Source organism: Cottoperca gobio, chromosome 14 (assembly GCF_900634415.1).
Source record: "Cottoperca gobio chromosome 14, fCotGob3.1, whole genome shotgun sequence".
NCBI classification, from domain to species: Eukaryota; Metazoa; Chordata; class Actinopteri; order Perciformes; family Bovichtidae; genus Cottoperca; species Cottoperca gobio.
In genome coordinates, this window is record NC_041368.1 from 16,189,626 (window position 1) to 16,216,996 (window position 27,371).

At 40.7% G+C, this 27,371-nt stretch overlaps 1 protein-coding gene and 1 long non-coding RNA gene across 2 annotated transcripts in view; one reads left to right on the top strand and one right to left on the bottom strand.

The window, feature by feature from the left end:
- Positions 1-1,376: 1,376 nt before the first annotated feature.
- The window catches only part of LOC115019300 (transcription factor COE1-A-like), an 81,623-nt gene continuing 55,628 nt past the window's right edge, over positions 1,377-27,371 (bottom strand). Inside the window, exons 9-17 of the mRNA XM_029448795.1 lie at positions 26,503-26,636; positions 25,021-25,147; positions 16,932-17,020; positions 8,715-8,780; positions 8,396-8,558; positions 7,579-7,761; positions 5,644-5,841; positions 4,141-4,209; positions 1,377-2,907 (exon numbers count right to left, since the gene is read on the bottom strand). Of these exons, the coding sequence (XP_029304655.1) occupies positions 4,142-4,209; positions 5,644-5,841; positions 7,579-7,761; positions 8,396-8,558; positions 8,715-8,780; positions 16,932-17,020; positions 25,021-25,147; positions 26,503-26,636 (1,028 nt within the window). The 3' untranslated portion in view covers positions 1,377-2,907; position 4,141. The remainder of the gene's footprint in view (positions 2,908-4,140; positions 4,210-5,643; positions 5,842-7,578; positions 7,762-8,395; positions 8,559-8,714; positions 8,781-16,931; positions 17,021-25,020; positions 25,148-26,502; positions 26,637-27,371) is intronic.
- Positions 18,555-25,213, top strand: LOC115019301 (uncharacterized). The gene is made up of 3 exons (XR_003833469.1): positions 18,555-18,600; positions 20,638-20,698; positions 25,056-25,213. It is a non-coding gene; the product is annotated as an uncharacterized LOC115019301 (long non-coding RNA).

A 27,371-nucleotide genomic window follows, 5' to 3' on the forward strand; every position in this document is an offset into this window, starting at 1 on the left:
ATATTTGAGATAAAATAAATAGGTGGCTCATTTTGTGAGGGAAAGGGAAGAAAAAGAGGGCAAACATACAGAGTATTAAAAGCACAATCCAAACAAGGTGGAGGAGGGAAATGAACGGAGGAAGGGAGCAAAGAGAGGACAGAAAACCTGACTGAAGCAGGAGAAGTGGCTGCAGGAGAAAGCCTTCATTAAGCAGCTCTGCTCTATCTTCAAATCCATCACATGGAAGACAAACACAGATAATCATAGTGACATATTTATCAACTCTACAACTAGATAACGCAACTAAATTATGCAAACTTTAACAATAATGATACGACATCAACATTGTGACAAAATGAAAAATATCGTCCTGCTTCCTTGATTTACAAATGATTAAAAAAAAAAACACACCATGGCTTGTTTTAGTTTGATTGAAATTAGCAGTGGAAGTATCACTTTTAATAAACAAACACTATAATACAAAACAAAGAAGATGTCTTAATAACATTCAAATCTTTAGACATGAGAGACAAAGCAAGGAAAACATCTTCAAGGATGTTTTCTGGGTTTCAGTTGTTTTTCCTAAAATCACAACAGATTTTTATTCCTTTATAAAAATGTTTTCAGGCTTTTATCAAATTCTTGAGAACGTCCCTTATAGTTCATCCCAATTTGTGATTGCCGCTTTGATGACCTTCAGTATTACTCGCTGAGGCTACTGACTTCTGGCTGAGGAGGTCGCTTTGAGATAGAAACACTCGGTTTTCTGTCCACTCAAGAATCCAAATTGACTTTCAAATTGTGGCAAGTGTTATCGACCTGAATGACTAAAAACTGACACTTAACTGGCATTATTACACAGTTTCTGACCGTGTATGACAAGTAATGACAAATAGCGTAGAAACTGTGGCATAAGACTGTTTAGGCATTAATGTGTCAAAAAAAGGGATTTGGCAAAATTAACATAATGATACATTAATTAAGACTGTTGAACCACACACACTGCAAGGCTGAGGGAGCAGTGACTTTCACAACAAATCATCAGATACTTTTCTCATTCTTGCAAACCGGGCATTTAAGACATGTCGCTGGCTAATTGTCCTGTGCTGCAAAAAAACCTTTCCTCTATTTTTTATTAAAAAAAAAAAAAAAAAAGTATTATAAGATATGGAAATTCATATCGCATCTTTACCTCTTAAGACGTGCAAAATGATATGCAAATATGATGATCTATGGTGTACTTTTAAATACAGTTGCATTTAAAAAAAAAATGAACTGGACTCAGGGGCAGATTTAAAATAAAGTAATAATAATAATAATAATAATAATAATAATAATAATAATAATAATAATAATAATAATAATAATAATAATAATAATAAAATAAACCTCAGTGAAAGATGTTTTCACAAAATAAAATAAAAAGTTTGATTTTAAGACTAGACTAGATTTAGATGACATTTTTTGCAGCGCAGCATTTAAGACACACCATTGGATCATTTTCTCACTCAAGCTGTCAATCACACCAGATAAGTGGGCAGGTAACAAAACAAAACACAATCTGATTGGCCGGCTGATTGCAGGAAGAATATAAAGAACACAGCAAACCAAAGGAAAAACAAAACAGAAATAAGGATTTATGTATTAAGACAAACCTTTGAGAAGGAAACTCTCACTACAAAAGCAAAGTCAAAATGGCAGCAGTCTTTAAGACGTGTTCCCCCTCTCATAGAGGTTGGCGGTGTCTGACTTTATAACAAATCATGTGGTAACAGGGCCAATGGACGGACTCAGTGGCAGAGTTGTTGGGTCAAATCCTCAACAGTGAAACCGCTGTTGGCGCCCAGTGATTACACACTCGTGCACTTATTTATGGCCTTTTGACAATTAGCTCGAAAAATCTATCCTGAATCAGAACCGCAGGAAGTCTAATTTCTCTCTTGAATCTTGCATGATGGAAATACATTTCTTTGTGGTTTTGTTAAATGGCTGAATTTTGTTTCTCTCTGCACCTTCGGTTGGCTGAAAGACTGATTTTCTCTTTCTAGAAAAATGCAGCACACAGGAGCAGCAGCGCAGATGTATGTGAAGCGAGCTCAAATCAAACATGGGGATTTCTTGAATGGCTAAAACTGCAGCATCATTTGTAGCGGGGGAAGCATCTCAATCCTTCAGCTGATCGATTAAATGCAGAGGAAGACCTCGCTGTCTGAGTGTTTGTACTAAAAGAGTGACGGTGGTGTAGATTTGGCAAGTGAAAGTGTGTGTCTGGTTTGGCTTGTCTGTATCAACTGGATTTGACCCTGAATAAATCCCGCAGCCTCTTCATCATCATCACCATCATCGTCAGGTATTCTTCACATTATACTCCTTCATCAATGACCAAACTTCATAAATAGAAAATCCCTCACGTGAGATACAGTTAGAAGATGATTATCACATGTTGACTTTTGCACAAAAAGAAAAACAAATCACTCAAGGGAAGAAGTGGATTCTCTTCAAAATAAATACACTTCCTGTGTCCGTGGAGAGTCATAATGTAGGCGTGGCCGTTCTCCTATAAAAGCATCAAGGTGTACAAAGTCTAAACAACTTATTTTCTTTGCAAACAGTCTTTGTTTTTTTGTTCTTCATCTGTTTCTTGCAGTTGTTTTTGTGTTAGAAAGGGCCTGAGTTGGGTTTGTTCCTTCAGATCGGGACAGCTGCATCCATCCCCGTCCGGAGTCTGACTCGCACCGAAATCCTCCGCCGGGATCAGTATGAGCTTCGTTCATCTCGCACACAGTCACACACACAGTCACACACACACACACACACAGTCACACACACACACACACACACACACACACACACACACACACACACACACACACACACACACACACACACACCTTTACATAGGTTGGACGATCATTCCCGGGATTGCTGTTTGGGGGAAAAAGAAACAGAGGGAGAGAAGGGGGGAGAAAGAGAAAAAAGACTTTTAAAACACGGCCAAATATTTTTCATCGTCATAAAAAATTCCCTCGTAAATACATCAATATGTTTTTCCAGCTGTGCAGCTGCAGCGACATTTAAAACATCAATAGACAAATAAATCAGTAAAATCAAGCAGGGACAGATCATATAAGTTGGCTCTTGGCTCTCTCTCTCTCTCACACACACACACACACACACACACACATTTAATTCTGTGCTGGAACAGTTGGCGTATTTTACTGTATGTTTGTGTGTGACAGATTGCATCATGGCGTGAGTTGTATTTAAACCCAGGGGATGGGTGTCAACATGTGAGAGGCAGATCCCAAGTCACACTGACACTAACTAACACTAACACACACACACATACACACACATTCACAGCAGACTGTTAACAAATAAAAATAATAATAATCATTTCATGGTGAGTAAAAAACTTGTTAATAATAGATTAATAGATTTTTAGTACCAATGTGACTCTACAACATGTTTTGTTTCAGTCGAGCCTCCATTTTTTTCTTTTTTTGTCTCAGCTGCTCACACACAGACACAGACACAGACACAGACACACACACACACACACACACCATAGGGCAGGTATACGGTATACTGCCAGTATAAACCGTCAAGAGAGTCGAACAGCTGTCATGATCGCTCCCCAGTAAGCTGCCAGTGTGTGATCACTGAGTGTGTGTGACAGAGGAAAGTGTATGTGTATAGCTGTAAGTGGGGAGTGTTTATTTCAGCTGTGCTTTGAGGCTGAGCTTTGAGTTCCCACACCCCCGCACATGCTCTTTCTCTACACACACACACACGCACACACACACACACACACACACACGCACACACACACGCACACACACGCACACACACACACACACACACACACACACACATAGATAAGCAAGTTTAAATGCACACACAGCTAAACAAAGGCAGCAATGTTGAGAAATAAAGTCCCTCTGCCAAATGTCTTTTTTTTGTCTCCGTAAATATCTAACTTCCTGTATATTTTCCCAGCCAATAGAAAGACAGGGAGGAGTTACTAGGCAACAGATCTGTGCTGTGGGATGAGATGTGGATGGCAAAGGTAAAGAGGAAGAGGATGGAGGGATGATGATGATGAGACACAAGGAAGATGGAGAGAGGTAGACAAGATAGAGAGAAGTTGGGACATACTTCAGGTAAAGGCCAGGCCTTGTAGAGAGTTGGCTGTTGAGTACTTGCTGGAGTCCACAAATGTTTGATCTGGTAGAGGGAGGCGAGAGAGAGAGAGAGAGAGAGAGAGAGAGAGAGAGAGAGAGAGAGAGAGAGAGAGAGAGAGAGAGAGAGAGAGAGAGCGAGGGAGAGAGAGAGAGACAGAGAGAGACAGAAGAGAGAGAGAGAGAGAGAGAGAGACAGAGAGAGAGAGAGAGAGAGAGAGAGAGAGAGAGAGACAGCGAGGGAGGAGAGAGAGAGAGACAGAGAGAGAGAGAGACAGAGAGAGCGAAATAACAAAGGAAGGGTGGAAGGGTCAGAGGAATCAAAGAAGGAAGGGTTAAAAGTCAAGAGAAAAAAACAGGAGAGAAGAGAGAGGGGAAAAAATGTTAATCCAAAAGCAGAAGAAAATTGTTTATTTAATTTAAAATAAATATCATTTCTTTTAAATAAAGCAAAACCTTGACACTAAAAACTGTCCTGTACTGTCCTCTACCCCAGTCTACATTGGATTTGGTTGCCAGAATTGTACAAGATTTTACAGAACATTTATTTTGTTGTTTTGGTATGCTAACATGTTAGCAGGTGTAATGTTTTCAATGTTAACCATCTTAAAAAAATGGAGTGTGACTGCTACTTGGAGAGGTCCCAGTTCACCTCCTGCCCTGCCGTGGTGCCCTTGAGCAAGGCACCGGACATCCCCCTTCCCCCCTCACTCCCATTGCTCCCCGGGCGCTGTACTTTAGCTGCCCACTGCTCCTAGTAGACTCCTGGTACTAGGATGGGTTAAAAGCAGAGAACACATTTCACTGTGTGTGCTCTGCATGTGTGACCATTAAAAAGAGGGTTTCATCGCTCCGATTCTATCTATCTATCTATCTATCTATCTATCTATCTATCATCTATTCTATCTATCTATCTATCCATCTATCCATCTATCCATCTATCCATCTATCTATCTATCCATCTATCTATCTATCTATCTATCTATCTATCTATCTATCTATCTATCTATCTATCTATCTATCTATCTATTTAATGTAGTGTGTTAGCATGCTAACATTTGTTACCTTGCAGACAGATTGGACAAAGCTAGTTGAAATGTAAAGGGGTCACTAAAGTTATTACAACTCATCCTGAGGGGGACTTAAATGCATAATTGAAATTTCATGGCAATCAATTCAATAGCTGTTTACATTTTACTAAAAAACCCAAATGTGAATCATTAGTGGAAAGGTCAGAGGACCACCATTAAGATTGACCCTTTAGGGAACGGGAATGTTTGTACAACATTTGAGGATAATCCATTGAATGGTTGTTGAGATTTTTCAGTCTGGACCAAGGTGGAGGACTGACCCTAAAAACTCAAATCTAAAACAGAGAAGGATGTGAAACATAACAGGGACTAGAGTGGCAGTATATCTGCTGGAGAAGTCCTTCTCCTAAACATCCTCTGACTGACTGACTGCAGTAATGGTAAATTACCTTGGAGCCCGTTGCCATTGGCGCTTGTACAGGAGGGTGGAGGGGAGGAGGAGGGCCTGACCACTGGAGCGAAGGCGGACTTCTGCTTAACGGCCGCCGACACCATGTTGGCCGGAGAGAAGGAGAAGACGCCAGAAGAGGAGGAGCAGTTGGAGGGGAGAGAGGTGGAGGAGGCCATAGTGGGACTAGATGGGACAACTGGGGTGGTGGTAATTAATTTCAGGGGAGAGAGCAGGAGAAAGGAGAACGAGAGGAGGAGAGAGAAGGGATGAAGAAGAATAGGGTGGATTAAGGATAATGGGTGAGAATAAAGGAAAGAGACAGATTATGGTTACTTGATTGAACATGATGCTCAAATTTATTGTTTCATCAATTACATTCAAAATTCTCCACATTGTGTGAGACACAATCATATACATTACATGTAGTAGGGCTGGCTTAAGGGTGTTGACCGAAATAACACAGTACCAAGTAGTTTCAAAACTTCTACAGTCAAAGCGATACCTGCATTTCATCCTTTTTGTACCCAAAGAAATGATTATTTGTATGGCTTTGCTTGCGCCAATCACCACAAGAGTCCACTATCGCAACAGCTACAACCCAAACCGTCTATGGTGTGTCGAAGTTCAGCGAGGTGTATGAGTGTATGAGTGCCGAGATGCCATCAAAACATTCGAAAGTATGGCTATCCTACACTCCTTTGCTATCCTGACAAATATAAATGCATAAAATGTGTAAGGTTTAGTTCAGGACAGATTGGGGATACGAGTATTTGTGTGAACATTTTTTATTTGGATGGGGAGGAGTGGTGGTGGCATATTAAGCAACATAATGCTTCCATTCACATCAAATGAAAAAGGGAAAAAAAGGATACATTTAAGTTCTGTGTTGGTATCGGTATCACTGTAAGGGTACTGGTTATACCCAGCTCGAGCAATTAGCTTTTGATATGAGACAGAAATGTGCTTGAATATACTAAATTGTCAAAAGTATATAGACACCCCCGTCCACTTATTTTTGTGTTTTTCATGCTGTGGCAGTTTGAAGTCAACAGCCAGGTCCATAAAGAAATGTTTTTCAGAGTTTGGTGTGAAAGAACATGACTGGCCTGCACAGAACCCCGACCTCAACTGGACTGTGAGCCAGCCAGCGCTCGGCCTCACTGATGCTGTTTTGGCTGAATCGAAGAAAATCTCTGCAGCCACGTTCGAAAATCATGTCGAAAATCTTACCATTGATGCCCATTGTTGTAGGAATGAGATCTTCATAATTTACATACAAGTGTAATTTTCACGTGTCCACACACTTTTGCCCATGTAATGTACTTTATGAGAAGTGACACGTAAAACTTCCACTTAAGTCTCCTCTCCAAAGTGAAATCTTCATTTCCTGTCATTGTCACCAGTAGATAAATACCACATCTCTCTGAATCCCTCTCCCCCCCCCCCCCTTTCTCTCTTGCTTTCTGCTAAATGGAAAAGGGATGCAATTAACCAACAGAGAGAAAAGAGGTGTGGCTGTCAGATGAAAGGAAGCGAGGGAAGGAAGGAGGAAATGGATGGAGGACAAAATGGTGTTGGTGATTGTTTTTGAAGACACAGAGACAGAAAGCCCCATGGGGGAATCTCCACTTGGCAGATCTGAGACTTTCACTTCCTGTCCACAGACGTGTTTGAGTACAGTATGTAAGATCTGCATGCATATATGCAGTGTTGAGCATCTGTAATAAACTGGTAGCTATGGAACTGCATTTTGAAGTAGCTTGGTGGCAGCCAAAAGGACTCTATAATAAGAAACTTCAGTACAGTGTGGTTGAAGATCTTCCACAGTGAAATAGCTAATAGCTTGTAAAACATTGTTTATCCCCAGGTGTAGGATGCGATTGAGTGTGTGTATATTCATGTCTGTGGAGTAATTGCACACATGTACACTCACTAGCATAAGGCGAGTTGGCTGCAGAGCCGTTGAGGAAAGTGGGCGAGCCTCCCAGGTTGGTCATGCCAGTGTTGTTAGTGTAGCCGTTCATGGTGCTTGTGACAGAAGTGTAACCGGTCTGCTGAGGCGTGGAGCTGGGCACGTAACCGTGAGGGGACACGCTACTGCTGCTGCGCACGAAACCTGCAGGAAGTGTGGAGGAGAGAAAGAAGAAGAACATGTTCTGATTAGACAGCTGGTCGAAGTCATCTGAGCACAGATCATTCACGAGCGGTTCTGCGTGGGTTAAGGTTGGAAATGTATTAAATATATATTTACTGACGTGAACTTTGGAAAAGGAAGAACATTTACACATAAAGCAAAAATGCTGAGCAGTAGAAGCATATATAGTGGCCTATAAATGAATAAATAACCAGACTTTATCATTGCCTCCGCCAAGAAGGTTATGTTTTCGGTTTGGTTTGTTTGTTTGTCAGCGGGATCACGGAAAACCTACTGCCCTGATTTTCATGATACCTAGTGGAAGAGTGTAGCACGGGCCAAGAAAGAACCCATTAAATGTTGGAGCAGATCCGAATCACAGGGCGGATAGACAAATTATTTTTCACTTATTGAAACGGTCTTGGCGGAGGTATGCGCACTCCAAGTGCCCTTTTAGTTGTTTAAGCAACAAGTTACACAGTCAGCGGTAAAATAAGGGTATTTTGTGTATCTAGGGCAGAAGTGGAGATATGTATTTGATAAAAAACATCACCATTAAAATCATTAGATATTATTATTATTATTATTATTTACACTATGATGATGAAAGTCTTACCCTGATTGCCCTGTAGGGGTTCGGAGACGTTGACGGACAGCTGCCCAGTGAAGGAGTTGACCCCCATCATGCCGCCGTGGGTGGAGCCGGAGAGCTGGGTGTGTCCTCGTGGAACGCTGTAGAGAGCTTCTGCAATGTCCGCCGCACGCTTCAGGATGATTTCCTACAGGAAGAGGAAAAACACAAAGTTATGATTACCACAAACGTGACAACTAAAATAACACTTTTCGCCTCCTTTGTGGATGTGTGTGTGTGTGTGTGTGTGTGTGTGTGTGTGTGTGTGTGTGTGTGTGTGTGTGTGTGTGTGTGTGTTCCTTACCTGGTTATTATGGGGCAAACCATAAAGGGCTTCTACCAGGTCGGCTGCTCTCTTCAAAATAACCTCCTGAGAGACAGAGAGAAGAAGAAAGTTTAAATGTGGTAAACAAGTGTAATGTAGCCTTCTTGGAAAAACATACAAATTCAAATTCACCAGTAAATAACATTGAGGTTTTAGAAGAATGTGAAGACATAAAGGCAGACGCACAATCACACATAGAATGACAAATAAAAGTTATTAGCAAAAAAAACCACATGTGCAATCTTCCCCCTGCATCCTCCCCCCAACACACCCAACATCCATTTCACCATCTTTTCATGATAAACAAATTGCTCTTCACTCCTTTAAAGACATATTATCTGCTGTCAAGTCAAGTGCTTTTATGCGTCTCATTTCTGTGTGTCTAAATGACATCTTAAAGTGACAAGCATTTACAATATACTCTAAAGTAAATCTAAAGTGCTCTGTAGGCTCTTCTGCTGTGCAATGCTGTTCACCACAATGATCCAATGTGTGCAGATCTGGAGACAGTCCTTTAACGGGCGACATCTTTGATTTTCTTTTTCTCCTTATTTTTTATTTAATTACATTTTAACAGTGTTTGTAAAGGTGAACAACATTGCGACAAGAAGAGCTGGATTTGTCTCAGAGGTCTGTCATTTTTATTCACGTGAAAAGTGATCAATTATTGCAAAATCTGATGTTTCAATGTTCCTCTTCTGCGTCCCCCATTCCATTTTCACCTTTTTCTCCACCACTCCTTTCGTCCCACATTGCCTCCACATTGGGAATTGTCTTTCTCATTTTCCCCACCCACTAAACCCTTTACAATTCTCTCTTTTTTCTCAGTCTCTTTATTGTTTCTTCTCTCTTCCTCACCCGCCCGCCCTCTCAGTCTCCACCCCGGGGTCTAAGGTGTCTTGTTTAACAGTTAATGTGTTGTCGTTTCCACAGCATGAGGCTGCCTGGCGACAGAGAGAAAATTACTGTGCTTCACAGTATTAACCTGCACTGTGTGACACACACAGACACACTCTTATGGTTGGCTGCATGTGTGCTCTTTTGAGTTTGTGCCTGGTGGAACATATTGCCTCTCCATCCGTGTGTGCGTGCGCGCGTACATGTGTGATGATATGGGAGGTCACAGAGCCAGTCAGCAGTTTTAGTGTGTCTGTCCATGGTGCTAAATTCAATCTTTTACACATTATTATGGCCAGGCTGGCTCTCAGTTAACCTCTCATTATTAGACTGGTGAGCTGAGCATCTCACACACACACACACACACACACACGCACGCACACGCACACGCACACGCACACGCACACGCACACGCACACGCACACAGAAACCTGATCCTAAATGTTCGAGCAGTTCCAGTAAGGCAGTAGCTGATGAATGGGAAGGAAAGATGATCCTCTGGTAACATCATCATTATCAGGTCTGCAGGCTTCTGCTACTAAATCACTCAAAGCCTCTGACTGCTGGGATCGATGCACTTTGAATACTTTGCCTGTTTACGTCTTTTCATATTTAGACACACATCGCCTAATTAATCTCTCCCAGGTTGCGTCTGTAAATAAGAAAGCATTGTTCGTCGGATTACCTCCTGCTCAATACAAATGAATAATGCTTCCAGCTGCACTGTGTTGATATGAGAACAAGTGTTGTTGTCGATCTTGTGGACATCATTTCTGTTTCAAAACTGACGGAAAAGTCTGAAATAATCCGGCTTTGACTTCCTGAGGGCCTAAACCTTTGTCAATAGGATCACCTGCAGCAACAACGTAAATACATCTAATTGTAGCAACATTGGGGACTAAATATATCTGACATGTCAATAGATATCTACAGGTTAAAACGGGCATACTTGGTTGAAAAGTGAACATGTTTTACACATCAGTTACTAAAAGAAGTTATTAATTATGTAAGATAGACATCTAAAATACTTTGCTACCAAATATGTTGTGCAGGGATGAAAGTTAATGCTTGACCATGGAAATAATAGTTTGTCAAGATAATCTTAATTTAATGTACACTTATTATCTTTTGTACAGCATATTGATCAGTTTGCTCAGTATGTAAGGAGACACATTTAGTCAATGTTGACCTAGATGTCATGACATACAAATCACCAAATCAGTTCTTTCACTCACTTCATGTTTCTGTTAACTGAGTTTACAGTAGATAATGATGAATTATGACAACAGAGTGACAGCAATTAACTCTGAATGTTGTCTTTTTTAATCACTGATTGTAGCCTTTTTCTTTGATTCCTGTAATTGCTGCAATAACACCTGATTATAAAGCTTTAATCTAAAACTAAAACGTTTGCCTTGATTCATGTGATTGTCCTACATTGTCTTTATCTGTTGTCAAATATTTATAGATTATGTGCCTGACATGTACCCGTCATTGTCATGTCTTGTCAGTCTTTAAAAATAATTCTCAAAATGCAAGCCATTTAAGTCATCATCAAGACTTTCAGTATAATCTATTCTTGTCTGTGTCAGGTAAATATGTAGACACACTGACAGTCAGACAGAGAAGCAGGGGATGAGTGAAAGAAAAGACAGATCTGCTGGCAGAGACAAAGAATAACTGGAGGTGTCTAGGTGCTTTTACTGTCTGAGTTATGACCAGCCTTAATGTGATAACCATACATTATGCACACCCACACACACACATGTTGTATGCATTAGGACCAGGAAATGCTGAGCTGAATATCTGTGGGGTCAGATGTGTGTGTGACGTGCGTGTGCCAGGCCAGCACAGACATGACACACACATGACTTATTCCTCCCTAATGCTGGTACATTAGCCGCTTGATCCGCTTCTAATGTCCCATTAGGGATGCCGTACATGCAGGGTCACACCTCACACAGAGATGATGTCATACTGTACATGTAGGCTCAGAGGCATGTGGGGCACAATCACACACACACACACACACACACACACACACACACACACACACACACACACACACACACACACACACACACACACACACACACATACAGTATTTACAAGTATTGACATGCGTGCACACACACACACACACACACACACACACACACACACACACACACACACACACACACACACACACACACACACAAACAAACACACTCTAGGGAAGATCTTCTACTAATATGTGTGGTTGCATATAAGTAAGTAACGCTATATATATATATATATATATATATATATATATATATATATATATTGAGAGTTTCACGGCTTCATGTCTCTGTGTCCATGCAGGATTATTAATTTTGGTCGTGTAAATGACCTAACCTCAGAACGATGTATGATATCATCAAAATGAGTCGCCTACAGATGTCAGCTCAGTGAGTCACGAGAGGAAGTCACCAGTCTAACGGGGGTGACACACACTGGTCAACCTATCAAACCTTGAACTTCTTTACACAGAAACACACACATTTCTGCACGCAATTGATGCTTTTCAATATGCTGTGGTGCGCTTCTTCACGTCATCTCTCCTCCCCCTCCGCCATCATGCAGGATCTTCCAATCCCTTTAATGCACCTCGAGGAGACGAGGAGTGAAGAGCGAACAACGGTGTATCCTTTAGGCAAGTCTTTTCGGCACCCGACGTACAAAAGAGGCGTGACACAGAGCTGGAATAATCTCAAACCATGGCAGGACTCTTTAACTGTTCCTTTTGTATTCATAAGTTGTAGTTATTTAAGAGGATCAAATCCAAGATCAAACTTTCTGCCATTCGCTGCTTTATGTGCTTTATCAATGTAACTGCTATAATCTTGACATGATGTTTGCAAGTGCAAATCAATAAGAACATTTTCATTTGTATAGCACTTTTCATACAAACATTTGTAGTGCTTCACACAATAAAATATATAAAGACATTACAGATCGGATGATTAACTTCAAGATGTATTTGCTAAACATCTTTTCAGTGCACTTTGTCTCATTTTCTTTTAATCGCTACGTCAACTTTTTTTTAACCGAAGCCAAGAGTAAAAACTTTTTGTCAACTTTTTTTCTTTTCTAATCAGGAAGGAGATATTGTTGAGTCTATACAGGGGATAAAGGTTTGCATAATTTGAGTCTGTTCTAAGAACTGGTACTGGAAAAGCATTTAAAGAAAAGCATTAAATAACCTTGGGATCAGGGTGGGTGCAGCTACAATCATCAACCTTTTTATACATTAAAGTTTAGAAACTATTCTAAAATCTGAGAGGACAGTTATTGCCTTTCAGTGCTGTTCTTTCCTTCAACCACTTTTCTGCTGCTGTGAAAAAAAGGCGTACAAGCCAAGAGAGGTGATTGATTTCTTTGTGCATCCAAAGAGGCATTTCTGCTTCTTCTCTCTTAGTTACTGGCTGATCGCCCACACAGGTGATTAGCAGCAGATTAGAGTATAAAAACTGTTTTCATAGCAGAATCTGGCTCTCCATTATTCAACATTTTTAGTATGTTGAAGCTACTGAATATTTACAATCTGAACAAACATTTATTTCATTACCGTTGCAGTAGTCCTAATACATGTGGTTGTACTGAAAAGCTCCGGGTCTTGGAGTACGCAACTAGGGCATAAAACAGCTGGAGTCCCCTGGAAAAGTCCCTGATTTTCCAACACAGACTGTTCTACATAACTTCAAAGTGTTTTAAACAGGACATTGAAAACACAGCCTACTGTATGTGTTAGCAGGCTTCCATGTGCATATGTGAGTCACTGTTTACAGTAACTTTACGTGCACATACTGTACGGATGGATGCTGAAGAGATCACAGTGACACAAACTGGCAGCTGAACACCGGTGTGTGTGTGGCAAGCAAAATCCCCTCAATGTTCACTGAACAATTATAGAATCGGCTGTCGACTGGTAATCCTCTCATACACTTCACTGCCCCGTCTGTCTGTCTGTGTGTCTGTGTGTCTGTCTGCCTTCATCATGGTGCTTGTGACAAGCTCTCATAACTTCAATAAAAGGGCTGATCGATTCTCGCAACGAGCAGTCAGGTGTGCGTGTGACACCAACCAAAACACCCGGTAAATTCAATCACCCATCCACCCATATCAACACACACACACACACACACACACACACACACACACACACACACACAGTGACTGCTGGTGGGCGGCAGTAATAAAGTCTCAGGGTTCGATCACCCACTAGGCTACACCATGACGAATTACCCAATGCACACACACACACACTTGTACAGTGCACACACGCACAGAAACAACCTTGTTCTAAACAGAGAGCACATAATGACACAGTTAGCAGCAAAAAGAGAACTTGTCCAACTTGTGTGTTCAGGGAAAGTTTCATCTAAATCTGAATTCTGACACTTCAGTCCTCATGCTCCCTCAGAACGTGCTCTTGATCTTGTCGAAAGCTCTGGACGTTAATCCACATTTGGCACCGATATGTCCGTCTATCATCCGTTAGTTAGACCTGATACCCGATCAATGCATTCAGCTACTCTGGTTGTATTTCCAGCAGCTTGCTGGTTCTCTTTGTAGTTTTGCTTGTAAATATCCTGTGTGACATCCTGTTGTTTATTATAAGCAGTTATCCATTGGAATAAGAAAAATACAGGCCTAGAAAGGAAAAGTTACTAAAGTGCTTTATGGTGGACTGGGGGCCAGAAGTGATATTAATATTAGTTTTTAAAGGTATTTATGGACCTATTCAGTACAAGTAAAATGCTCATTTGTTTTATTTCCCATGTCAAGCACAGCCGCGAAGAAAATATGTTCGCTATAGCTCAGATAAAGCAATATCTTTTATTCCCCCCTCTTACATTTGCCACTATTAAATGTTACTGTAACTCTTTTGTGCACTCACATGTTAAAAATTCATATTCGGTATTTGTCTTAATTTATGCAAATGTTCCGTCTGTAGCCGAGTGTAGTGCCACAACATAATAACAATAATGATAATAATGATATAATAAACCTAGAAAAACAACTAACTAGTAAAGCAACTACTTCCTTGTCCACACTCCCAGCATGCTTCATGGGAACTGAATGAACAAAATGCAAGTCGATTAGATTGCTTGGATAAATAAATCTAACAATAACAACAGGGGAAAAGCTTAACTTCTCCTCTACATATATTTCAGATGAAATCCAGAGAGGAAAAAGTGGAAGCATTCAGCATCAACAAGGTGTGTGTCACACTCTGCACATCTCTCACAAAGTGTGTGTGTGTGTGTGTCTGCACATGTGTTAATGCATGAACAGGTGAGTCACTCCTTCCTCTGCTCTGACTCGGTCTTTACTAGAAGGTGGAACTAACATCACTTATGGTATCACACACTTTGGGTTGCTTACATCATTTCCTGAACAGATTTTTTTGTCTGCAGCACTCATTATAAGTTGCCTGGTCATACTGTAGGTAAAAGCTTTTAGAAGAGCTACATGTTCTATGATGGCTTGACTTCATTCCTGACTCCAACAGCATTTTGCACAATTTATGTTGCAGTTATGTTAAAGCTTAAACAACACTGTTTCAACCTGTCCAGTGCCCTTCAACAACAACTCCCTTTCATGACACAAACAAATCAGTTATCACAAAAATCATGAAAAGAACAGTCGCCTTGTATAAATCGTGCTTTGGAGTTTTATTTGAAGCATCATTTACAATAAGAAGATTTTCAACTTCTAGTTTCTCATAATATGAGAATGTGCAGCCTTCCTTGTCTTAACATTTCAGCATATTGAAAAGGTTGGAAGGACACAGACAAGACATTTGATTATCACCTTGGGCACAAGGAAATTGTGATGGGCACTTTTCACAATTTGCTGATGTCTCATAGATCGAAAGTGAATCAATTAATCATGAAAATAATAGTCAGAGTAATTGATTATGAATCATTTGCAGCGCCAAGGCACACTACTTCCTGCATTAGCGCTGAATGCTTATGGTCGTAAACCGTGATCAGCGGAATAATATCGACATCATTTTAGGATTCTGGGCTGAATTTGACCACACTACACCAATTAGCTATTTCTTGCCTAATCTGTCAACATAATCAAGGATACCATCTGTAGCAGTTTCTGAATATACTGCTACGGCTAACTGTAAACGTCCTAACAGCTTCATTTTCCTCATTACAAACAATCCAAACAATTATAGCTTTTAGTCCTCATCAGTCACATGATCCTCATTATGTTTATGACTGTAGGTTTTAATTCCAACATTTAGACATTAACAATGAGGCTGAAAAACACTCAAATGTAAACTTTAAACAAGTAAAAGCAATAAATACTCCTGACGATGAATCCACAGACTTCACAAACTTTAGAGGTGTGAAATGTGTGTGATGTATTAAACACGTTCCCACAGTGATAACGCACACTGCATTGCTAACACATGAGCTAGAGCCAGGGTGTCGGCCCGGCGGTGATGACATCGCGTCATACCCACATCATCACATCATGACCAGCGCCCATTCTGTAATGATGTCACAGCAAAGACAGCCAATCCTGGTTCAACTCCAGTAGGGACGGGGAGCCAATCAACAGCAGCTGTTTGAAAGGTCACGACCCCGCCCACCCAGACAGGCAAGTTCTAAGTTGAATCGGGTCAGCACAGTAAGCTCACACACACACACACACACACACACACACACACACACACACACACACACACACACACACATGCACGTAGAAAAGTCCCCCTGCATGTACAGATCAAGATGAGTTGGGTATCAAAGCAGCGCTCATCGTTTGGTGCTAATTGTTTACATCTGCAGATCCTTTAAACACTCTGCTTGATCTCCGGCTGATAAACAAATAATCAGATATGACTCTGTGATCTGCAGAAGATTCAAACGCTCGCCCCGTAAACGGGTTTATGCAGCTCACACACACAGAGTTCATGAAGAGGTAAAGACACAACCCACAGGAGATTTAAAAACACATATTTTGCTTAGAAATATAAAAATAACACACACAAAACAAACGTAAACACAAAATTATTTTGTTCTTGGTGTTTTTGAATTAATGTGTGTGCATCTCTGTGTGCTCGTTCTTTGATAGCAGAGCAACTCAGTGCAGCTCGATGTAACTTAGAAGTTGCTGGTTTGATCTCTGTGAGAGCTTCAGTGTCTGTGTTTTGCCCCTAAGCAAGAGATGGAGCCTTGCTCCTTCTACAGTTATGGTCCAGTTAAGGCTCCAGATAAAATTTAGCAAGAGTAGAGTGATTCTTTTCTTTACCTTTGGCAGCCTCTCGGGGTCCCCAGGGTGCCGAGGGATGACCTTCTGAAGCCTCTGGAAGCCGTAGTCAATGGTCGGCTCATTCAGTGCTGCAGAAGACAAAAACAAACAGAAAGGGGGATTAATTTAAAAGTATTTCATTGTTAATTCCTCAATCTACAGGAGGTTTCCTACATTATACACACACATTATATAGAAGTTGCTTAAAGATTTCATGATTTGCACTTCAACTCCCTGGAAAAGTCTGCAACACATTGGTGACATCATACTGCACTTGTAGGTACAACTGACAGTCCAACCAATAAAGGTTGTCACCTCTCTTCCATAACTCCATAACTGAAAGCCCATTAGTTTACATGGGACATTTGAGTAATACAGTAGTTTAAGTTTTAGAGTACAGAAAGAGGCAGGAAACCTACTGGGCTTATTTGAAGCCTCCACTTAAATAATGTTACATTTCACACTATTATGTGATGTTACACGGTGCACCTTTAATGCTGTGAGCCTGCACACATGATAAACAGACACAGATGAACAACATCTGGGGCAATCAGCGGGGGGGGGGGGGATCTGCGCGGCGAGGAAAGAGGATGACATCCAATTTTGTGACATTTTGTTCCGCGAGCACCACGCTCGTATCAAGGAGGTTTCGAGCAGGAAAATAATGAACCTACAGAAGCCTGTTAGAGGTTAGCGACGCGGCTTGTGTCTGTGAGGTCGGCGGTTCAAAATCTGGGAAAGTGTAGCCGGGGAAAGCACATCTCTCGAAAACTAGGGTGGAGACTTTCACTGGATTTTGTCCAGTGAAGGAGAGTTGAGGACTGATTGTTCTGGGAGGCTGCTGGTGTGAAAATGTGTAAGGTCATTTTCACACCAGCAGTGTTTGTCTGTTGATGAGCATTTAAACTCTTCTCCTTAAATGTTGATGATTTGAACAATCAGTGGAGAAGTCACTGAACTTTTTAAAAGTTGTTAATGTACACATATTACACAGGATACTTATATTTATAACTCAACTGTGTGTAATTCTGAGGTCTTTGTGTCTCAGATAATGATAGAAATCACCAGAACGTGAGTGTTGTAGGTAAAACCTAAGACTAGACATGTCATTGTAGGTAGGTGTCTTAAAGAAAATAATGCTCAGCACTAGAAAAATCAATCGTTTAGTCTAAACTTGGGAAATTCTGATTCAGGCGCAGTCACATTTAATACCGTGAGAGGTAAATGAGGAAATAGTTTGTGTGAAATTACCCTTCAAACTCAGACACTGCTGTTCTGCATCAGTGGTAGCAGCAAGCAAGCAACATGCAAATGTTCAGAGACGGATAGACCTGGTGGAGTAACTAATGGTGTCAAGAGCATTTGTATGATAATAACACTGCAGATATAATATAAAGGGTCTTAAAGAAAGCTTAGTGTTCGCTTTAATGTTGCAATTACATTCTTCTGCAGTCTTTATACAATTAGCATGTCAATCAAATTGGGCCCTGAAAGCTCTGTCAGTCCCAGTGATGGGATGGCTTAAAGTGTTCCTGTGTTTATTTGCCTGTTCTGAACATGTGTCTTCACCCAACGGCTGAAGCTTCTTTGCTAAAGTTACTGCATGTGTTCGTGTGTGTGTGACAGATGGAGGGATAAGAGGAGACACTGCAGGTGAAGAGGGGAAAAGGTAATGTAATGCATTAGATACTAACATGAAACTTCCCAAGTAGATTACTTACAGTAAGACAATTAACACGTTTTCTGACATGTTATGTTTTAATATGAAAATGAGGCATTATCTTATTAAATATGTGCTAATTTGCAGAAATCTGAACATTGGATAAAGCCAGGTTCAAAATTGTTTCAAAGGTTTACATTGTTTTACAATTTTAGATTTGTCCTTGTATTACTCTATAAATTAGAAAATCTAATAAATAAATAAATACATTTTAGCCGTGTTTTTTAGGAATATAATGCTCTATAAAACAGACTGTGAATGATATATGAACAAAGCCCTCTGTAAAAACCTTCAGAACATACACAGTAATTAAACTGTTATGTTTAATGTAATGTACTGCTACCGATGTGGAGATTTCTGAGTATGAGAAAATAAATCTTATTTTGAGAAAATGTACTTTAAACATGTATTGTGAAATTCCATACATTTTGCAAGACACAACAGGTGAATAGGATAAAAATGTTAACTAATAGATATCTCCAGGAAATTTCCCCCGGTGATCACTTACATTAATAAAGATATTTTTTGTATTACAAGTTTTCTGAAATGGTATGTTTAAATATGCAAACGAGGAATTATCTAATGCTAACTTCTGGTGAATTTAGAAATCTACAGACGAAAATAGACAAAGCTAATAAAATAAACACCTACATCTATATTTTGAATGTTTTCTTTCTCCTTGTCTGAAAGAAGACATGTGCAGAACAGCCCAAACTCTCAAAATGGACCAGTGCTGCAACAAATTCTGTTTTTGCCTGTAGTGTTTTGCCATAAAAAAAGGAAAAGAGGTAGAGAAGCTGCGCTAGATGAAGAGATGTAAGTGTGGGGTGCAGATGGTGTGTGCGTGTGTGTGTGTGTGTGTGTGTGTGTGTGTGTGTGTGTGTGTGTGTGTGTGTGTGTGTGTGTGTGTGTGTGTGTGATGTCCAAGTGTATAGCTGGAGTGATATTTGGTACTTTCCACATCCAACACTAATAAATTACTTGCAGCTGAAGGTCTTAGGTGTTGTTTTCTAGTTTCTCTAAGCACATGTGTATGTGTGCATATGTTTTATATGTATGTCTGTTTTATGATCACATCACACCAAAGTTTCTGGTTTCTGTTATGTCCTAAACCACTCAATTTGTTAGCAACATAACTTCATAAATTGTGAGCTGTAAAAATACCAGATGTCTAACTGTCATGAACAATGTTTCCCAGGCTCAGAAGAAAATTTCTTTTTCAAATTCTGGACAATTTATGAATTTATGAATTTATGATAATTACAACAACATGATTGGTCCGGAGGAGTGAGGTCGAGTAGAACAGAAGAGAAAGGGAAGAAGAGAGAATTTGTTAAACCTTCCAAAAAAGAAAGAAAAAAAAGAAGCTAAACTCAGTTTTGATGAGAAAAGCAAAACTAGAAAAACAGCTGCCTAACAGTCGCTGGGATATCAACTGTCACAATTAACTGCCAGTGTCAGATCCACACTCGCTGTACATCTCTGGAGACGTTTAACTGACACACACATGCACATGCACATGCACCCGAACACACACACACACACACACACACACACACACACACACACACACACACACACACACATAATGTACATAACAGGATGACCTTAGTTTCGATGCCTCAGGCCTAAAGTGTCTCCAACCGACTCTTTATTAATAGAACAATATGCACCTTAAATCATTGGATGTTGTGTGAATGCTTGGATGTGTTTATGGGTTTGTGTAGGTCTGTGTGTGTAGAGGCTATTGTCAGAGTGTGTGTGTGTGTGTGTACTTTGAAGACAATAGGTCAGGTTTTTCCAACGATTTCTTTGGTGGCTTCTTTCTGCACAGAAATAGTATCAGTGCAGCAAAAGCCATCCAATTGATTGCACATCAGCTGTAAAATACATCGATAATACCAGCCATAGTGCAACATCCACCACAGCAACACTGATCTCACTGACACCCACAAACACCAAATACTCTCATCTCAAATCTTACAGATGGGTTCCGAGTGACGCTGTTTTGAGATGTGCGACTCCTGCTGAGAAACCCCCAAAGAAGGTATTAACTACTCCAACATCCAACCAGGGCCCTGCTTCCCCGATAACAAGCGATCTTAGTTGTGTTTTCCAGCAGCATTTCTGTAAATGTTCTTTAATATTTACATGTTTCCAAAAGCAGCTCTCAAGAGTGGTTGCATGCTTAAAACAATAATCACATGCCCATATGTAGAGTGAAATAGTTCATGCTGACTGTAATGTGATCACTTTCCAACACGATTCTAATGGAGGTGATGGGGGACACAATCCTTTGTTTAAAGTTAATCCGAAGCAAATGGGAGCCGTCAACACTCTGAGTTAGACAAATAAAGGGAGTTATAGTCCTACAGGGTTAGCACAAAATTCCCTCTTTTTATTGACACTGATTCCTTGCTGAGCTGCTAGAGAGATAACAAAAAGAGGGATTGTTTTGCAGTAAAAAGTCAGTAACTTTGAAAGATCCCCACCCACTTTGTTGAACTCCGACTGCTCAAACTTCCCCTTCAGAACGAGAACGAGGACTGCATATTATTTTGTCTCATTGGAATTGCTTTGCAAAAGGAAGAATGACTTCAGCGTCCAGTAAATATGTCAATGTACATAAGGGTATGTGAATATTGTTTTAAGACAGAGAGAAGAAATGTGAGCTTGTCTTCTAATGTCTATGAGTTAGTGTACTTTTATGTTCTTTCTCATTTAAACATCACCACTGAGAGCATCAGAAGTCAAAATAAAAATATGCATTTAAACGTTTAATATGACCAATGCTATGGTTACGTTTAAGCAACTAAAACTACTTGGGTCAGGTTAGGGAACGATCATGGTCATAGCAAAAAGAAACCAACACTGATGGTTCGTTACCACCATTGCTTCTTAGAGCAGCATTTAAAAAGAATGGCTTTTCTCATTTTCCAGCAAGTTGTGCTTTTCCTACGAACTTCAAACATCCATAGATATGTTGTGACGACATCCGAAACAACAGACGAAGACGCTTCAGCAGATGATTTGGTGGCACTGAGTCTTGAACCTGTTTTATCTTGACTCATTCTGCCACTCTGCTGCCCATGAAAGCATCTCTGCATGAATCGCTCCTCTCCTCTAACTCCCCCATCCTCCCCCCTCCAACCCTTCTCTTCTGCAACCTTCCCCCTCATTCTTAACTACACCTTCTGCCACTTTCATCCATCCATCCATCCATCTACCCATGACTCCCCCTCCAGCCTCGCTCTTCCTCTCAGAGTCCAGAGCTGCCCGCAGATCAATACTCATAGAAGTTTCATGAGGACAGACCCTCCACTCCTGTTTCACAATAAAATGTGAACAGAAGGAGGGAGACAGAAGAAAAGAAGAGGGGGGGGGGGGATGTGGCAAAGAGTAAAAAGCATGTCTAGGATTTCTTATGTGCTTTTATTAATTTTACTATATAATAGTGACTTTTGGCAGTGTTTAACAAAAAAAGAATAAAGGTTGATAATGGAGGAGGAAGGGAGAAAAAACAAGGGTGCAGCTGGGTGTATGAAAGGACAGACAGGGCTGATGTAAAAGGAGAAGAAGTAGAAGAAGAAGAGAAGGAGGAGGAGAGGAGGAGGTGTGGTGAGATCGATTCTCTGGCCAGCCAGCAGTTCAATACCACTGAATTATTGCTTCATTCTTCCCCTTATGAGATGAGATCTCTTTCTCTCTGGCTCCACTTCTCTTACTGACTTTCTGTGTGTTTGTATATGTGTGTATGCACATGTGTGTATCTGCATGTGTGTATCAGTATATGTGTGATCCACTTATGGACGGATCAATACTTTACAATCTGGTTTTAAAAGTCCACCTTTCTGTCTCACTTTTTATGTGTCTCTCTTTCGTTTTACTGTCTCTCTCTATATATTTCAATCTCTTTTATTTCTCTCTTTCTGTGTCTGCAAGATGAAAGGTGAATTGCTCGTGAAAGAGAGAAAAGACTGTGCTTGTGACGCTTTTTCAGCTTTCACTAAAAGTTTCTTGTCCACGGCTGGGATATGGATTTTCTTATGCAGCTGCATTGACAATAAATCAGCTCTACATATGTGTGTCTGTGTGTGAGAGCATTTATTGATTGTCACTTTGTACCATTGTATTTTTATAGGGGTGTGTGATGTCGGGAATGTTAATTTTTCCCACCAGGCCGATGAAGCAGCCATACGGCACTGTGTGTGTGTGTGTGTGTGTGTGTGTGTGTGTGTGTGTGTGTGTGTGTGTGTGCGTGTGTGTGTGTGTATGTGGTAGACCATCTGTTTACCAGACTACTCACCATCTTTCCCTCATATCTCTCTGATTTACAATTACTTTCAACTCCTGCCCCTGTTTGAAAGTGTGTGTGGTAAGTTGTGTTAGACACGACCCTATGCAAGGGTGGCTTTGAGTGTGTTTACGTTGTGCGTTGTTGCATACTTGCGTGTGTGTGTGTTTAATTGCTCGGTCCTTACACCCAGAGGCAACCACAGCTAAGAAGCACTGAAAAATCTCAACAGCCAATCAGCTTCCACCGCAGTGACCTTTCACCAGCGGCTTCCAGAAAAAAGTCAACCTTGAGGCGGGATCAGGCAACCGCAGTAACGGATCGCGTTTCCTGGGTCACATGTTGAAGCGATCAGCCAATCGCGAGGTCACGGGGGGTCATCTCCGCCCAATAGGAGATGCAGTTAGACACCAGACGGACCAATTACCAGCCAGCTAGCCTCAGGGTCAGAACAAAGATGTTTTGACTGAAGACCATTGAAGGAGGCACACAGGCCGGGTACCTTTGTCTATACAAAGAAACTACCGACCGGGGACATTTAGACGACGTTTAACACTCGCACTACCCATAAAGAAATCACTTGACTTGTCTTAGTCTTCCGAACTTTGTCAAGACATTTAAAACAAAAACAATATTCTGCGTCTGTTTTATTTCACTAATTTCCTGTGCTAACAGTTCTTTCACAGAAAGTCTTTTCCCCTGCGTTTTACATTGTTGGAAGAGTTCCTATAGGTGGAGCTATTTTATTTGTCTAGTCAGCCAAACTGCTCGACTTCTTAATCCCTGCGTTTCTGCTTTTGTATTTTTAAATGTATTATTCTATAGAATGCATGTGACTTAAAGGATATTGAGTTACTTCTTTTTTGTGAAGATTTCCCTGAAACTGTCAGAACTTAAATCTCAAGCCACTTATCAAAACAATTGAACATAACTATCATGGTTGAATAGCAATCACCAAGATGACGATACTACCCAAAATAAGTTACTCTTTCTCAATGATCTCAGTACGCCCACTTTTCCAACTTTCTGGATTCAATAATAACAACACTTAAAAAAAACAAGAATTAAACTTGTTACAAAAAACCCAAAAGCTTGGAGGACCAGATAGATCCATCCCTCTGAACAATGTTCTCTATATATTGAACAACAACAATGCACAGAACTAGACGTCCTAACCGCGACATTTAGCTGCGCTGCCTTAATTCAGAACAAATGACTGTAGCTGAAGCTTGAAACACAAAACTCATCACTTTCTTCAGCATTTTTCAGGAGATAATAAAGCTTTCATGAGCCTGACGCCAACATTAAAAGACAATTTATTCGTGGTGAGTTTTTTTTCATCTCTATTGATCAGGTTTGATCTATTGATCTATATCTTTTGGCCATTAAATGTTTCCAAATAATTTATACAGCATCATTACGGTGTGATGGAGCCATGCTGAGTGGATCAATACCAGACATCACATCACCTCCATCCATTTGTACATGTGTGAACAAAATGAGCAAACACACACACAGACACACATACACACGCACACGCACACGCACACGCACTTTCTTTCATTCAGTCAACAATCAGGTCAGAAATCACTATTTTTCCAACATTGTGTGTGTTTTACTGTGTGTGTGTTACTGTGTGTGCGTGCGTGTGTGTGTGTGCGTGTGTGTGTGTGTGTGTGTGTGTGTGTGTGTGTGTGTGTGTGTGTGTGTTAGTAAACTGGGTGTTCTGGATGATTTCACTAATAGTTTCAGTATGGAGAGCTATAAAGAGCAGACTGTTTAATTGTAGCTGGTTTTAACGAGCCTCTGATTATGGCAGCATTCTAGCGAGTGTGGGTCGTTAATGTTGACTAATCTACAGTCATTAGTTCAACACTGTCTGGCCTGAGAGTGAACTGCAACTCACAGAAGCTCACACACACACACACACACACACACACACAAACACGCACACACACGCACGCACGCACAAACAGACACAGACACAAACACACAAAAGCTCTTATATATGCAAACATGCATTGAAAACCCCCCGTAAAAAGGTGTGTTTATATGTCTGTTTACGGTTGACCTACCTGTGTATATGAACCTTCCTGGTGTGCCTTTGCAGAACTGTTTGGACTTGTAGGACAGAGTGACCTCGACGACCCCGGGGATGTGTCTGGGAGGCGTCTGCACCCGGATGGCATGCGGCGTGATCAACTAGAGAAGGAAGGAAAGGGCGGACCAAGACTCAGTACACAAAAACACAAAATAATGCAGCGCTTTGCACCGGGACACTGCAACTGGTGTTGGGTCAGTTGCTACAAATCATTGACATAACTTCTAGAGTTTCTATTTGTATATATTTATTTGTATTTGATGCATCAGTCTGATTACAATCTGAAATAAACACGGTTTCCTTTTTCTCGCTTAAGATAACATTTCTTATATCCACTGAAGGATACATATAATGTGTTTATGAACTTTTGACCTACAAGAGTCTCTTGTAATCTCACGTGAAACGGGCGTAATATTTGCATGTTACAAAAAATCAACAAGCCACTTTATACAAAATCTGATTTCCCTCCATCTATTTTGATACCATGTGAAAAGGAATCTGTTTTAACATCACATTTTTATGGATGGTTTTCAAAAACGGTTGGTTTTTCCAATTTGGCACAGGTTTGAAAAGTCTGCAGGTAGGAGGGAGAGCTGCAGACAAACAGAACTTGGCACACATGCAATCGCTTCCCACTGACAAATTTTTCAAACTGTATTTTCTCGCTTCGGAATCAATAATCAAGTTGAGTGCAAATGGAACATTCGTTTGGACAAATATTCATCAGAAGCCAGTCTGAGGAACGCCAAGAGAGCCGGGTCAGTTTGAACTGTACTGAACTGAGACTCTGTACACATGTTAGTGTGTGTAAGTGTGGCTCTCAACACTGTAAACAAACCCCTCAGCTCTTAACACACACACACGCACACACACACACACACACACACACACACACACACACACACCCATCCATGTATGCCAGCATGTACACGCATACACACACACACACACTGGGTGTTGTTGTTGGAAAGGAGCCATGGTTGCTCGGCGCACACGGTGAGTGGAGTCAGAAGACAAATAAACATTCTGTAGAGGAGTTGCGCTGGGGAAAAGTACGACAGTGAGCTCTGTATGTGTGTGTGTGTGTGTGTGTGTGTGTGTGTGTGTGTGTGTGTGTGTGTGTGTGAGTGTGTGTGTGTGTTTTTGTGAGCATTAAGCCGATGGCTATCAAAATCTGCTGATATGATCAGTATTCCACAGAGAAAGAGACAGAGGGAGTGTGGGTGAGGAAGGTAGAGTGGGGCGGCGGTCGCATGTTGGGTTGGTGGGGACTTATTAGAGAGGCAAACCTCATTAAGACAAACATTAACACACAAACATTCACATGATCACAGGCAGTTAAGAGCCCGACCACGAGGAAAAGTATTGAATTACTTCCAACGGTCCAAGGGCAAAAGCACACAGTTGAGGGGTTGAAACAACATTGAGAAAGGATGATGATTGCTGGCAAACTGACCTCGCTCCAAACCAGCATGGTACCGAAGATGACTTGGAGACCATCAAAGAAGTTGTCTCCTATGATGATGACTGTAGCGCCCCCCGTAGTCCACCCCTCACTGGGACTAATGGCCTTAATGCAAGGAGCGGAGCCTGGAGGGAAGAAAGAAGAATGAGTAAAAACAAATATTAATAAATTGTTGCCATTTTAAATCAACATTCACTCTTTACATGTGAAGTTTTACACGCCATGGTTGTAGAGGAATCATTTGTTTAATTTAAAGACCAATCGGTTTCTAAACAGGGAGGGAAATCTGGCTTGAAGCCTTTTCATCCCTGTTGCGTCTGAACCTCATATTTCTTCATGCTTCACCCTTGACTTTTGGCAGAGGTCCCGATCAGCACACCACACTTATACTGTACTTTGAAGATGCTGCAAATTCAAAGAGTCCTTCAGCAGTGAGGTTTCTCCTTGTAAATTGTTCTACTAAACAAAGCAATAAACTGCTGAGGTTTTAAATGAAGTTTTCAGACTTCTTTTTAGACGCTTTAACATGTTGAAACATCCAGGAAAGAACATAATGTCAGAATAATTGTATTTAACCAACTTTGACATTATAACACATAACTGTATTTTTATGGACCATTAGATCCAGTTGAAATCTCTGAAACCTTGTAAGTTAAACTTAGTGTTTAATTCTATCTAACCAACGCTGTTCCCAAAGAAAAAACATGTCTTCGCCGGCCTTATGAGGCAGAAATGAGCCGGTAAAGAAAAAAGATTCACGTAATTTATTGCTGTTAAAAGAGGCTCTTTCAAAATACTTTTTCATTATTCAGTGAAGATGAGGAAAATGTGTTGATGTTAACAATTAAATGCAATGTGAT